The sequence below is a fragment of the Delphinus delphis genome, chromosome 5 (assembly GCF_949987515.2).
Source record: "Delphinus delphis chromosome 5, mDelDel1.2, whole genome shotgun sequence".
NCBI lineage: Eukaryota > Metazoa > Chordata > Mammalia > Artiodactyla > Delphinidae > Delphinus > Delphinus delphis.
The window spans coordinates 3793621-3807180 of record NC_082687.1 but is presented as its reverse complement, the minus strand read 5'-3'; the positions used below and the strand labels follow the sequence as shown (position 1 = coordinate 3807180).

Sequence of the window (13560 nt, the reverse complement as noted above, 5' to 3'; positions counted from 1 at the left end):
ATTCCATGACAACCTCTTTGTATCCGTCTCCTGAGCATTTATACTCGCTCCAACGTGACAGCTTCCTCGAAGTCAGAACTGGATGCACGAGTAAGGGGTCGCCATGGGAGACAGCTGCCCATCACTGGAGCCGCTCAAGAATCAACCTGACTGACAGGAAGAGAGCAGAGGATTCAAACACAAGACTGGTCGCCAAACCAGGCGCATCTGGCAGATTTCTTCTCACCTTCAGAATTTCTGATTTAAAGACAATAGGGGATCTCTAGTCAATGTTAGTCCTACAGTCAGTAACCAAATCCTTAGTTACATCTATGGATTTTTCCTTAGGAAGGATACAAACTTACCAGGCTACATGCCTGTCATCAAGTTTGAAATGGACAGCTGTGAAGCTCAACTAAAATGAATCAAAATACGCAGGGGTCCTCTTTTCCAACGACACCCCAAGATAAAGCCGGACTGCAGACTGCAAACTCCAACCCCCATAGAACCAGGTGGAGTTCTCACCACGGTCTGGATCCTCAGACAGCCTGATGGGGGCTGGGGACAGCCAAAGTACCATCAAGAATCTCCTCACACCCTTCCCCAACCTACCCAAGGTAATAACACATAAAGCTAAAGTTTCCCTCAGAATACGCCTCCATAACGTATACAAACGACTCACTTCATTCTTATTATAAATTTACCTTCTAGCAGGCTCCATTCAGCCTGGAATTACACCCGAAGAACAGCAGGGGTAACTGCTACAACCTCAAGCTGTGTTCCTACTACAGGTCTTTAAAGCACGTGATCATCTCAAAGTGTAGAAGACAAAGGCTCTATCATGATGTTTCAATTAAACATTCAATTAAACATTTCAATTAAACAGTTGTGCTAAAGCACAACTTTTACTTCTACCGTTCATTGTTCTATTATAAGGGATACTCTTGAATAAATGTTCAAAAAATCAACTTCTAAAAACAGGCATTATGCAAGGCGGGGGGAATAATTTTACCCTGATCCACCACCTTTTCCTCCTCGAACATTTGAAAATGGGACTACTTCCTACCGATTTAATTACAAGTTAACATTTAATGCCTCAAAGTAGAAACTTGAAAAGTTACTTTAAAGAGCCAGATCATTATGTTTCTTTTTGCAAAATAATAAAAAAAAGTTCTTAATCAGCTAAGAATCTGCAAATAATTGCATTTGTGGCTACCACTTAGTAGCCAGTGAGCTCTCCACAACACCTCTGAATTATAGAAAAGTGGGTGCCTAATGCCTCCTGAAAAGAAAATTAACTTTCTAAGATCTACTAAATTTAGGACTTAAACAGACATGTTTTGCCCTGATGGTATTCTGTTTAGATACTTTTAGTAATTTTTTAAAAAAACAGAAACTGAGCGCTGCCTGAATGTATCAATGATCCTGAAACGCTGTAATATTGTTAGAGAAAGGTTTTATTGCGGCCATCTCCTATCACGATTCCTAAGGAGCCTAGAATTATACTTTGCAAAGTGAGTATTACATTCTTTTTGTTTGAAACCATCTGAAATCCCGTATTAGCTGTAACAAAAAAAAAGGATCTTTTTTTGCATATTCCAGTCACTTTTCCTAAATCTGCATTTTCTAAGCCAATGAACTATTCCTTAACAATTAAAATTATTTTGCTTTAAAAACATTTTTGAAATTCCATAATTCTAGTTTTTCTATCCATCACTATCATAAGAATTTATTTGAAACATGTACGTCTATAGGTAACAAAAATAATGCAATAATTCAGCGATCGAATCTTAATAATCTCTTCCTTTTGTCACACCCAAGACTTTATTAAGAAAAACTTAGTATGGAAGCATAATTCTGAAGTCTTCCCTTACAATTTTGTTCAAGAAAGGGTCATCGACCTAGTACACCTACAGTCAAATTAATAAAATATTTACAGTCCGGGGACACATCTCCATTGTAACCACTCCATTTAAAATTCTGGTAACTGGTAATAGCAGAGGCAAATGCATTTAGACTGTCGTTCGACTTCCTAAAACAAACATACAACATACTACATGTCTGTGTGAAGCATAAACATTACCATTTTATGCCCATGTGTGCACATATAACACACACACACATATTTACCTTTAAGATTCTATCCATGAAAAATCACAGAACTCCTCAGAATACATGAAAATGAAGCAAATGACAAGGAAAACACCTTCCTACCTGGTAGATATCAGAAAGACTGCTGCTTCCAGAATCACTGGTGATGCTACATCCTGAGTGGCTGGAGGAGACGTGAGTCACCTGTGGGTGGAGACTGTCGGTGAGGTGTAGCTTTGTGAAATCTGCAGGAAGCTGGGGAAGGATCAGGAGAAACTGTGTTACAGCTGGAACCGAGAACGCCAAGCAGGCATCTACAAATTGTGTCACACTCTACTCCAGGCCAGGAAAGGTCCTTCATTTCTTAAATTCACCATGACTAAATACTGTCCTATTCACCAAAAATCACAAAATGAATTTGTAAAGTTTATGGGCATTCAATGAGCCTTAAATCATACTAAATTCAACGCTTAAGTAGGTGGGTTTGGCGGTTAAGATTAACCTGGTGAGCACTGAATTCAATGAGCTACAACTTTCAAATTATACACCAATGAGCAAATTAGTCTTCTACTATTTGTTAGCCAGCAAAGTGCAACTTTGTGGCAAGAGACAGCTTAAATAAGAAAACAGATTTGAGGTTCATGTATGCCCAAATGATGTTTAAAGGTTAAAAAGATGAGCATCTTAGAACAAAGTGTATTGTTATACAAGTAACTACACAGGCACTACGGAGAAAACAGGAAAGTATGCTCTCGGAGAATGCAGAGTCGAGAAGGTTATGGACAACATTTACCTATCACAGACACATAGATACTACCTGTTCACGTTTAAACTCCAAATAAAAATTGCGTCTATTGAACAGATTCCCTCAGCATCCCCCAAGTGCTTCTATCACCCCCCATACAGCAGAGAAAATGCACTGAAAAAGGAAACATTCACCCATTCAACAAATATTTACTGAGCCCTCTTCCTCTTACTATGTGCTAGTTAGTGAATGAGATGCTAAGAAAACGCTGCCCTTAAAATCTTACACTCATAAGTTATTAGCAATTCTTTTGAATTCAAAAGGGCACTATGTATCTATAGCATCACACTTAGAAGACACTACTGGCCAATAATAAACCTGACATTTCAAAATATATGCTGACACCCTGCACACTGATATCTTTCTTTCCTGCTGGCATACTGATCCGATTTGGCTGCTGAATAATAAATAATAAAGACTAACTGTTAAAATCAAACTTAAGGAAGAGCTTGCCTTGGCAATACTGCCTTCTCTCCCGGGACCCTCATCCCTCCTCCCCTTCCAAAACCAAGATGCCACTTCACAGTTTAGAGTAAGTCCCACAGGGGACGTGATGCAGGTTCCTGACACCCACAGCCATTCAGACCTGACTCAATAAACAGATTACGACACTTAATAGTACTGAACACATGGATGGACTTGGAAGGCATTGTGCTAGGTGAAATAAGTCAGACAGAGAAGGGCAAACGCAGTATGACATCAACTACATGTGGAATCTAAAAAAGTATAACAGGGCTTCCCTGGTGGCGCAGTGGTTGAGAGTCCGCCTGCCGATGCAGGGGACACGGGTTCGTGCCCCGGTCTGGGAGGATCCCACATGCCGCGGAGCGGCTGGGTCCGTGAGCCATGGCCGCTGAGCCTGCGCGTCCGGAGCCTGTGCTCCGCAACAGGAGAGGCCACAACAGTGAGAGGCCCGCGTAATGCAAAAAAAAAAAAAAAGTATAACAAAGTAGTGACTATAACAAGAAAGCAGCAGACTCACAGATACAGAGAACAACTAGTGACTAGTGGCTGCCAGTGGCGGGTGGAGGAGAGGCGTGGGTATGGGATGGGCTCAAGGATGTACTGTACAATGTGGGGAATATAGCCTATATTTTGTAATAACTGTAAATGGAAAGCAACCTTTAGATTGCATAAAAAATAAAAAAAATTAAATTAAAAAAATTAAAAAAGTAAAATTATACCCCTTCAGAAAAAAAACCATTTAATATAGTCTGCATAGAAATAATATTTTTAACATCATGGGAGACAAAGTATACAAAGAAAAGATTTAAACATAAATTTATTGGAGGGCATATAAACAGATGCTAAATAAACAGATAAAAAGGCACATGTTGGAGAAGCTCAGAGAAGTGAGATGTTTATTCAAATGTGTGAAATCATTGCAAGAATGATGTATATCTCACTATGAATGTTTTTTTAACTGATAATTGAAGATGATTTGAAATAGATAAAAGTGGGAAAATAACAATTTCCCTGCAAGGAACAGATAGGTGAAACCCCCAAATTTGAGAATTTATATATTTTATTCACAATGTAGAATAGCGAAATATTTCCAGGATTTCTTCAGGAACAGTCTGAAGACAAAAGTTTGCCAAGCTGTATTTTACTTGTAGCTGAGTGATACATGTCAGATAGTAAAACAATGGGTTCAAAGCCAGGATAAACACCCTTCCTCATGTTGAATGCAGTCACTCACCACAAAAGGCAACTGAAGAACCAAGACTCCATAGCTCAGCGACTTTAAAAGGCATCAGTCGATACAGGTACTTACAGAACAATAAACTGATTTCTACTGATTATCTTTTATAGAGATGACTCAGGTCGACATGTGCCACACAGTGTGATTTTTAAAACTTAACTTGAATATGTCAAATAAAGATGTATCCATCTGATGAAGTTTTACTCACCAGACAGTTATTGACTCAAGTCTCGCAGGACAGTGTCCGTCAACTGGTCGTCTTTCCTGACTAAATGCACTGTGGGGAAAGCACAGCAGCCTTCGAGCTCTAAAGCTCTAAACAGATTGTGGAGTGTGAACAGACAGTCCACAATCTATTCATCTACGCTCACTTAGACCCCAAAGAGCAGAATTATGTGGCTTTGTTAAGCTAAGAACCATAAAGTCTGCGTGTAAAGAGAAAAGAAGAAACACTTTCATTCTTAAGAATTCAATTCTACTTTAGAAATACTTATTAAGTATCTGCTATGTCAGACACTCTGTTAGGTACAGGAAATATCAAGGTGAATAAGACACCCCCAATTCCAAATGTAAATTCTACTACCTAAAAAGTCATTGTAGTAGGTGTCAGGCACAATAGAAAAATAAGTCAAACATTGTTTGTTTTTGGCCACGCTGCACGGCTTGCAGGATCTTAGCTCCCTGACCAGGGATTGAACCCCGGTCCCCTGCAGTGGAAGCGCGGAGTCCTAACCACTGGACCGCCAGGGAATTCCCTCAAACATAGTTCTTTAAACGTGACTTTTTATCTCCCCACCACCACTTGTGTTCTTTGCAGACAATGAAATGATGTTAAAGTTAATGCCTATAAAATTCAGTATTAGCTAAATATCTCTTTGTATGAGAACAGATGCCATGCTTGAGAAAGCTTCGCATTTCTCCCCATAGATGGGGATGAGAGTCCCGTGATTAAACGCTATCAACAGGCCACGTCGGCCAAGGCTGTGGAATGGGAGGGGTGTGGAGCTTGTCTGCCGCGAGAGAAGAGAGCCTGAAATGCACGGGTGCGGCCCAGCCTCACACTCTACAGACTGGAGACCTGAGCCCAGGCCTAAGGGAAGCGGCTCTTTCAGAGGGAAATGAACCAGCTGGGAACTGGGAGTCAGGGTGCAAACACAGGCACAGGCACCGCGTTCAACCTCAGGGCAAAAGGGTAACGCCGAATGCTGGGAGCCAGTAACTCACTGTCGGAGCAAAACATACCAAAGCAGGGGGCCACACGCCAAGGACAAAAGACTCACTGTCCCAGCTTTTCTACGCTTGATCCAGGGCCTTTTTAAGTTACTATCACCATGCTGTTTGATCAAATTTCCAATGAAATGGGCTGGGAATTATCTTGCGGCTCTAGCCACCACTTATAACAGAAATTCTGCTCAACAATAAGAAAATTTTTTGAAGCTGGGGCTATACGCAGTAGCTACCTGAATAAAATTAAATAATAATTAAATAAATTAAAGGGGAAATTAATATATTTTATACATTTTGACCTTAACACCAATATATTCAATATTTAACAGCAATTCATTACGAACGCAATTCAAGGAAATCTCATATTTTTCTTGTTGTCATTGAAATGCTTTTATTTTCATATTTGATTTTATGAATATATTACTGCTCACATTTTTCCTGGATCAAGCAATCTATATTCCTAAAGACAGGGCACTTGTGAATCACAATTGTAACAAACTCGTGTCAGGCAAATGACTGAATCACAGGTTCACCAGAAACACTATTAATTACATAAGAAACAACAATGGTAATACGTATTTAAATCAGATTCTTAAATGCGTAAAGTAAGCACAAACAATATTAATCCCAGTTTTGTAAAATCTGGGTATCAATTAAATGATAGCTGGTTTTGTTTTCTTTTTTGGGAGAAACAGGGGTGCTCGAACAATTAGCTTTAAGTAAGAAGTACTAGGGAAGACTTAAGGCTCATATAGGAAAAGGCATTTGATAGCCTTTGGCTTATTAATTAATCTAATGATTGGCATTCATAAAAGTACCGGCTAATAAATGAACTCTGTTTTGAACATAAATTCAGTGAGTGAGGACGCCTTGAAGTCTCTGACACCGCTAAATAAATACTTTGCTGAACTGGTAAAATTCCTCAAAGTGGTGCTAACGTAGTAGAGACTAGGGCATTTCCTTTCTTCCCCTTCCTTCTCTCCCCCCAAAAACTTCTTAAGTTTATGTTTTCCAGCTCTACAGGAAGGGGCTGGTATACCAGTGGTAATACATTGGTACATTACACTGGTGATGTAATGGAAACATACTAGAGTTGTATGTCCCATGATGCATTAGCATCGTAGGACTGCTGAGAAATCCAACAGTTCAAAACTAAACAAAACAAAAAAACACTGTCACCATCAGTTGAAATTTACCTCACTAAAAATTTCCCAACGAACCCCAGAATCACTTTTATTTCAAGAAATTGCTACAACAGAACACACAAGGTTTGGGGTAACGGTTAGAATCTATCCAATCCTCCCTGACAGTTCACCTTGAGTAACAACAGTACTAAGGTAAATTGAGTATCACACTCAGTGACTGAACGCCAGCTTCATGTTAAGACGCAACACTAAGAATTTACCCAAATGAGTGCTGTTCTCCCCAGGTCATCCCTGGAGCTCTGTGAGCGCTTTCCACACTCATATTTTCAGGCTCTGAGGGGAGGAGCTGGTATGTTCCTGGACACATTGCCCATTTTTTCCTGAGGTGCCAGTGAAAATACAGCCTCCTCTATTTCCCATTCATTCATCATTTATTAAAGACCTGTGTGGTGAGGATTAAGTGAACGACTGGGTAGAAAGCACTCAGAGGAGAGCCTGGCACCCAGAACCAGACAGAAGGGTGTCGGCCATGAACCACCACGTGCAGATTCGCGGAAGACACAGGGGCTCCCAGCTGTGCATTCCTGCATCTGGAATCTAGTCTGGATGCCAGCAGGGACGGAGCTGCTCTCAGAAAGGGCCTCAGGGGCCAGTCATCACCCAGCTCCAGACACTGTTCCTTCAGCCACGGTGGGACTCAGGTTGTACTTTAAAAGCAAGTCATATTTTCTCTCTGTGTACACACACACAGCTTTTCTTTTACTAAAACTGATCTTTTCTAATACGACGAGTTCCGACACGCGCTGACCTATTTCTACATACAGCTTGCATAGGCAGGAATATTATTTGGTAGCTCGTTTTAAAGACCACTTTATACTGTGGTCAACTTTTATTTCTCTACCCCATAATATTTCTTTAGGAACACCAGAAAAAGTAAGCATTTGGACTCCTGAATATTATTCATCAGAAATCATTTTTACTTCTCTCACATCCCATTAAGACGTGCTCAAGACCCAGGACTCATCCTTGAAATAATACTTCATCCATCAGTACTCCACAAAGCAAAGAGAAAGATTTCTGCACAGTATACAATTTCTTTTGTTTGTAAATATACATAAAGGCAAGAAACAAAGCTTCCCCCAAAGGGTCATGAGATAATAATTTAATAAACTGATAGATTTAATAATATTTCTCATTAAAATACATGTAGACATTTTTAAATATTGGTATGACTATGCTTTAAAGGAACGAACGGTTCAACAAAAATTTGCTTTATATTTACTGGAGAAACCTGACAAAAGATTAGCAATTTGTAAGAACTTAATATTCTCCCAGCTTCCTGGCAGGCTCAAAAGACGTAAGTCTCATTGTACATATCAAGTTATCTTCTGTTCAACTTCCTGCTAAGTCAAGCAACCCTGAGCAAGTTGATTAACTTCTGTGCACCTTAGTTTCCTCTGTAAAATGAACGTAACATTGTCCAGTGACTAAATGAAATAACTTGTAGAATCCACCTGCAGCTGTCTCTCTCCCTTTCCATTCCCTCTGCCATTTTTCCATCTTAGGTCAGATAGTTTCCAAATTCAATGGGGAAAAAAAAAAAACTAACTTATTTTTGACACTCTCATACCTAATACCACCATTATAGTACTTTACTTATTATATATATTTCCCCCAAAACTCTACATATTATATTTTATTTTTAAAATATTTTTTGATGTGGACTATTCTTAAAGTCTTTTTATATGTTAGAAATATCTCGTGAAATGTGGTGGTGACCCAGCCCTCTCCCCAGGGCAGAAAGGCTACCCGCATGTTTTTTAGGGTTGGTAACCTATGAATGAACCATAAACTTCCTTGGCTACAGTGGCATGAATTACAATCTGAAATTTAATCCCTACATTTATGAAATAAGGATAAACGGAACACAAACAGAACAACTCGGACCCCTGTTGAGGAAAATAAATAAGCAAAACTAGTAAATTGACTGAAAGGCTGTCAGTCACACGACTGATGTTTTCAAGCAAATACCTTTAAGAAGCCTTTTCTATCGGACATTCATAGAAAGCACTGAATAGGAAACTCATGTGAACTTCACTTCAAAACAGAAAAGTGGAATCCTTTAGTATGAGGAGAAAGTGTATGATCTAAGTACCATCTATTCCAAGATGTAAGACTGTGTAAGGCAACAGTAAGGTCACCTGCACACCAGTCCTGTTCTTACAAGAATCTCATGAAGTAGGTTATTATTATGACTATTTTTATTTATTTATTTATTTATTTATTTTTGCGGTACGCGGGCCTCTCACTGCTGTGACCTCTCCCGTTGCGGAGCACAGGCTCCAGACGCGCAGGCTCAGCGGCCGTGGCTCACGGGCCCAGCCGCTCTGCGGCATGTGGGATCTTCCCGGACCGGGACATGAACCCGTGTCCCTTGCATCGGCAGGCGGACTCTCAACCACTGCGCCACCAGGGAAGCCCTATTATGATTATTTTAGATAAGAGGAACTAAGACACAGAAAAGCTATTTGCACCAAGATCACACAGTGAAAAGGTGGCAGAGAGAGATTCCTGGCTGCCTGGCCCTGTACTGAATACACTTAAGCATTGAACTTTACTGTATTTATGGACTTATTGGTTGACTTGAAAACTCTCATGAATACTGATGAAACTCTGAAATGTCTGCTTATATCAATTTACTAATGTAGTTTCTTGTACAAATTTCAAAATCATATAGAAAAACAGTCATTTAAAACAATTTCTCACTTTCATAAAACAAATTAAAACTTTACATCTGCATCTCCAATGTCAACGATTCTGACATCACACTGCCACTTTCTGAGTCATCCAATAGAGTTTTCATTCCTTCTAAGTTGTTTGAGATGCACCACTTTTTGCATCTCTTTGTGATATACTGTGCAACATTAGTGAGGTTGATTTTTCATCGTCTTGTAGGTTCTTTACAAAATCATTTACTATTTATAAGCTAACCTTTAAAATGTTATGGTAGTAACCAGTATTTGCAATTCTGAGATCACATATCCAAGAATCATTATTAAATCTGTGTAAAACTTCTTTAACTCCCTCATCCCACGTTCCACAATATGACCCTTACAACATTCCAAGCTAGCATTGTTTGAGGTCATTACTGCCTTATGTTCCTTACTGAAGAGTACTTTTTCTGTTAAAAAAAAAAAAAAAAGGTAAAATGAATTGAGAGAGAACCTCATAATGTAAGAGACAAAAGCAATTCCTTCTCTGGTAGTTAACTCTTGCAGAACGAAATCTTGCCTGATATATTTTATACAATACCCCTAACATCTGACAATCAGAGAAAAAGTATGTGGGTGCAGGCACACACACAAATAAGTTAGTCAACTAATGTCATCACCTTAAAGAAAGACACCTGGCACAGTGAGAATAGTTCTATAATAAATATCAGAACCACTAAAAGTCTGTCCTCTGAAAGACAGTTGTAGTTTTTCAAAATGAAAATGTTTATCTGGGACCTAAAATAAAACAAACTATATAATCTTCCACAGAAATACCGAGGTAGTTAATTAACATGTATGTATCACCAAAGGAAATGTCCTGTATCACCAAAGGAAATGTCCTGTTGTCTGTTAAAAAACACAGTTTTATGGGCTTCCCTGGTGGCGCAGTGGTTGAGAGTCCGCCTGCCGATGCAGGGGACGCGGGTTCGTGCCCCGGTCTGGGAAGATCCCACGTGCCGCGGAGCGGCTGGGCCCGTGAGCCATGGCCGCTGAGCCTGCGCATCCGGAGCCTGTGCTCCGCAACGGGAGAGGCCACAACAGTGAGAGGCCCGCGTACCGCAAAAAACAACAACAACAAAAAAAAAAAAACAAAAAAACACAGTTTTATGATGGTTTTCAAGTGACAGGCACTCCATTCTCACTCCAAACACACCCCCCCCCCATATAATCCCTTTTCCTTTGCAGTTTATTTGCAGCTATCAATAACCAGTGATCTGAAAAGCACACCTTTTTCTGAGGAATTTCAAAAAAAAATGTCTAGATCACTTAGTCCAAGATTTTTTCAATAAAATACATGGCAAATTTTGGCACTGAGTCAGGTAACTGAAAAGTCACCTTCTGGGTAGCACTTCACCTACAGAAATCCTAACCCTATGTGCACGTTCTCCTCACGTGAGGAATAATTCCCCCATTATCTGGGGCACACGTGTACCTAATGAGCAACGTGGTGAACATCTGATGCCTCTTTGTTCCGATACTTATAAAGAGCTCAGATACTGCACTTCACGGACGGAGAAACAGAAGGTCAGACAGCTCAAGTGGCTTGTCCAAAGCTCCCAGGTCCATGGCTCCAAAATCTATGCCCATTGCACTCTGCATCTGGACTCTAGAAATGTGTTATTTGGGGCCATATTCTAAGCCAACTGTGACACCCATCTGCTCCCTGATTTAAACAGGAAATATCCTAAGAAACTTTAATATCACCATAGCTTCACTGTCTAATACAAAAACCAACCCAATAAATATATTTTTTAGCAAAATTGGTGATTATCCATATAGTAATACTGATCATCATATTCTACAGTTACTAAAACTTGAGTTCTCGTGTTTTCCAGGACCACATGGGATCGGTGCTCTGGAAGTGGAGACCCCTGGAGATGGAGGGGAGCCGCTCGTGATAGGAGAAGGCAGTTTCTAGGACCAATTAGACAACAACTCTGATGAGCTGCAGAGGGACGGTGGGCAGTTATCCCAGCTGTAAGAATGCTCAAGGGAGCGTGGAGTCGGAAATGAGCCTTTAAAGCCAAGGAAAAAAGATTCCTATGGGATCCACGGATGATCCTAAGCTGCCTTCTTTTTGAACAAAAATAAATAGTTGGTTTGGCAAGAAAGCCTCACTCAGAATTAAAGACATTACCCCACAAGTAATGTTTAACTCTTTAAAAAAAAGTTATAAAAGCCACGTGACATCCAAACACAAATGCACTTAGGTCTCCATACAATAAAATGCCCAAAAATGGCTGAGACTGGCGAGCTATTCACCAATGTCCTCCTCTTCCAGGGAGTACAGCTGGATTGCATTTCCCAACTTCCCTTACAGTCACATAGGTGCCCATACAACTGACTTCACGCCTTCAGGGTATGAACAAACAGAAGTGATGGATGCTGTGCCTACGCCCTCCTTACATGCATCTTCTACAGACCCGCTGAGACCTTCCCCTTGCATCAAGAGTCTCTGTCGGAAGACAACAGAAGCTTTGCGCCGAAGGTTAGACAACTGAGCCATAACGTGGAGGGGCCTGGATCCCTGCTTAGAGGAAAACTGTCCACTAAGTGATCCAGAGTACTTGCTTCAGATCTTATGCAAAAGAGAATGAACTTCTACTGTATTTGAACCCTTGTGTTTTGCTTGGTTTGATACAATGGCTAGCATTATCTTAACTCATACAGATACAAATATGATGATACTTTTTTGTGACCTGTCTGCAAAAAATCTTCCACAGTGAAATTCTGAGTTCCTTAAGGAGAAGTAGGTAGGGCTCTGATGACACCCTGACCTCACAGTGCTGTGTGCAATTTGGATAAAATCAACATTAGAGCTCCTTTAGTCAGTCAAACACATTTATTAAAAACCCACTTTATGCCAGTATGCCAGGCACTGGTCCCAGTTTCCTAAGCCAGCAGCAAGTAAGATAAACTCCCTGCTCTCACGGATCTTACAAATAGCGGGCAAGATAAGTAATAAAAGATTAACGAAGAAAACTGTCAAATAGTGATAAGTGCTGCATTCAGCAAAGATTAAGAGAGACTGATGTGACAGAAGGATGATTGGGGGGACTTCCCGGGTGGTCCAGGGCTAAAGAATCCGCCTTAGAATGCAGGGGACACGGGCTCGATCCCTGGTCAGCGAACTAAGATCCCACATGCCGCGGGGCAACTAAGCCCGCGCGCCACAACTACTGAGCTCGAGCGCCTAAACTAGAGCCCGCGTGCCGCAAACTATAGAACCCACGCACTCTGGAATCCGCACGCCACATCTACAGAGACCACGCACCCTGGAGCCTGTGCACCACAACTAGAGAGAGAAAACGTGCACGCCACAACTAGAGAGAAGCCCGCACACCACAACGAAGAGCCCACGCGCCGCAACGAAAGATCCCACATGCCTCAACAAAGATCCCGTGTGCTTCAGCTAAGATCCAATGCAGCCAAAGATAAATAAAATAAATAATAAATAAATCTTTAAAAATAAAAAAAGGGATAGCCAAGAAAGACTGAAGATGTGACAATGTGATGAGAAAACTGGTTTTTATATTCTCAGTTATCTCCTAAAGGGATAGTTTTAATCATACCACTTTATTAGATATATATACTAGGTATATATATATATATACACGCACATATACACCTTATAGATCTATATCTTATACACACAGACATACATACAAACTATATATTAACACATACTTATATTTCATATATTTATGAAGCATATGTTATATTTATATTTGTCTTTGTGCAAAATTGAGAGAAGTCTAGTATATCCCTAAGTCAAAGGAATGCAATTACTAAACATTTTATGAAAAATTATTGGGCTCTTCATGCAACTTCAAAATG

The 13560-nt window shown here is 40.2% G+C and overlaps 1 protein-coding gene across 5 annotated transcripts in view; it reads right to left on the bottom strand.

Moving 5' to 3' along the window:
- RAPGEF2 (Rap guanine nucleotide exchange factor 2) overlaps window positions 1-13560 on the bottom strand; it is a 245336-nt gene that overhangs the window by 53476 nt on the left and 178300 nt on the right. For all 5 annotated transcript variants that reach the window (XM_060011939.1, XM_060011941.1, XM_060011940.1 and 2 more), the window contains one exon: window positions 2194-2325. In XM_060011939.1, coding sequence (XP_059867922.1) covers window positions 2194-2325 — 132 coding nt within the window. The remainder of the gene's footprint in view (window positions 1-2193; window positions 2326-13560) is intronic.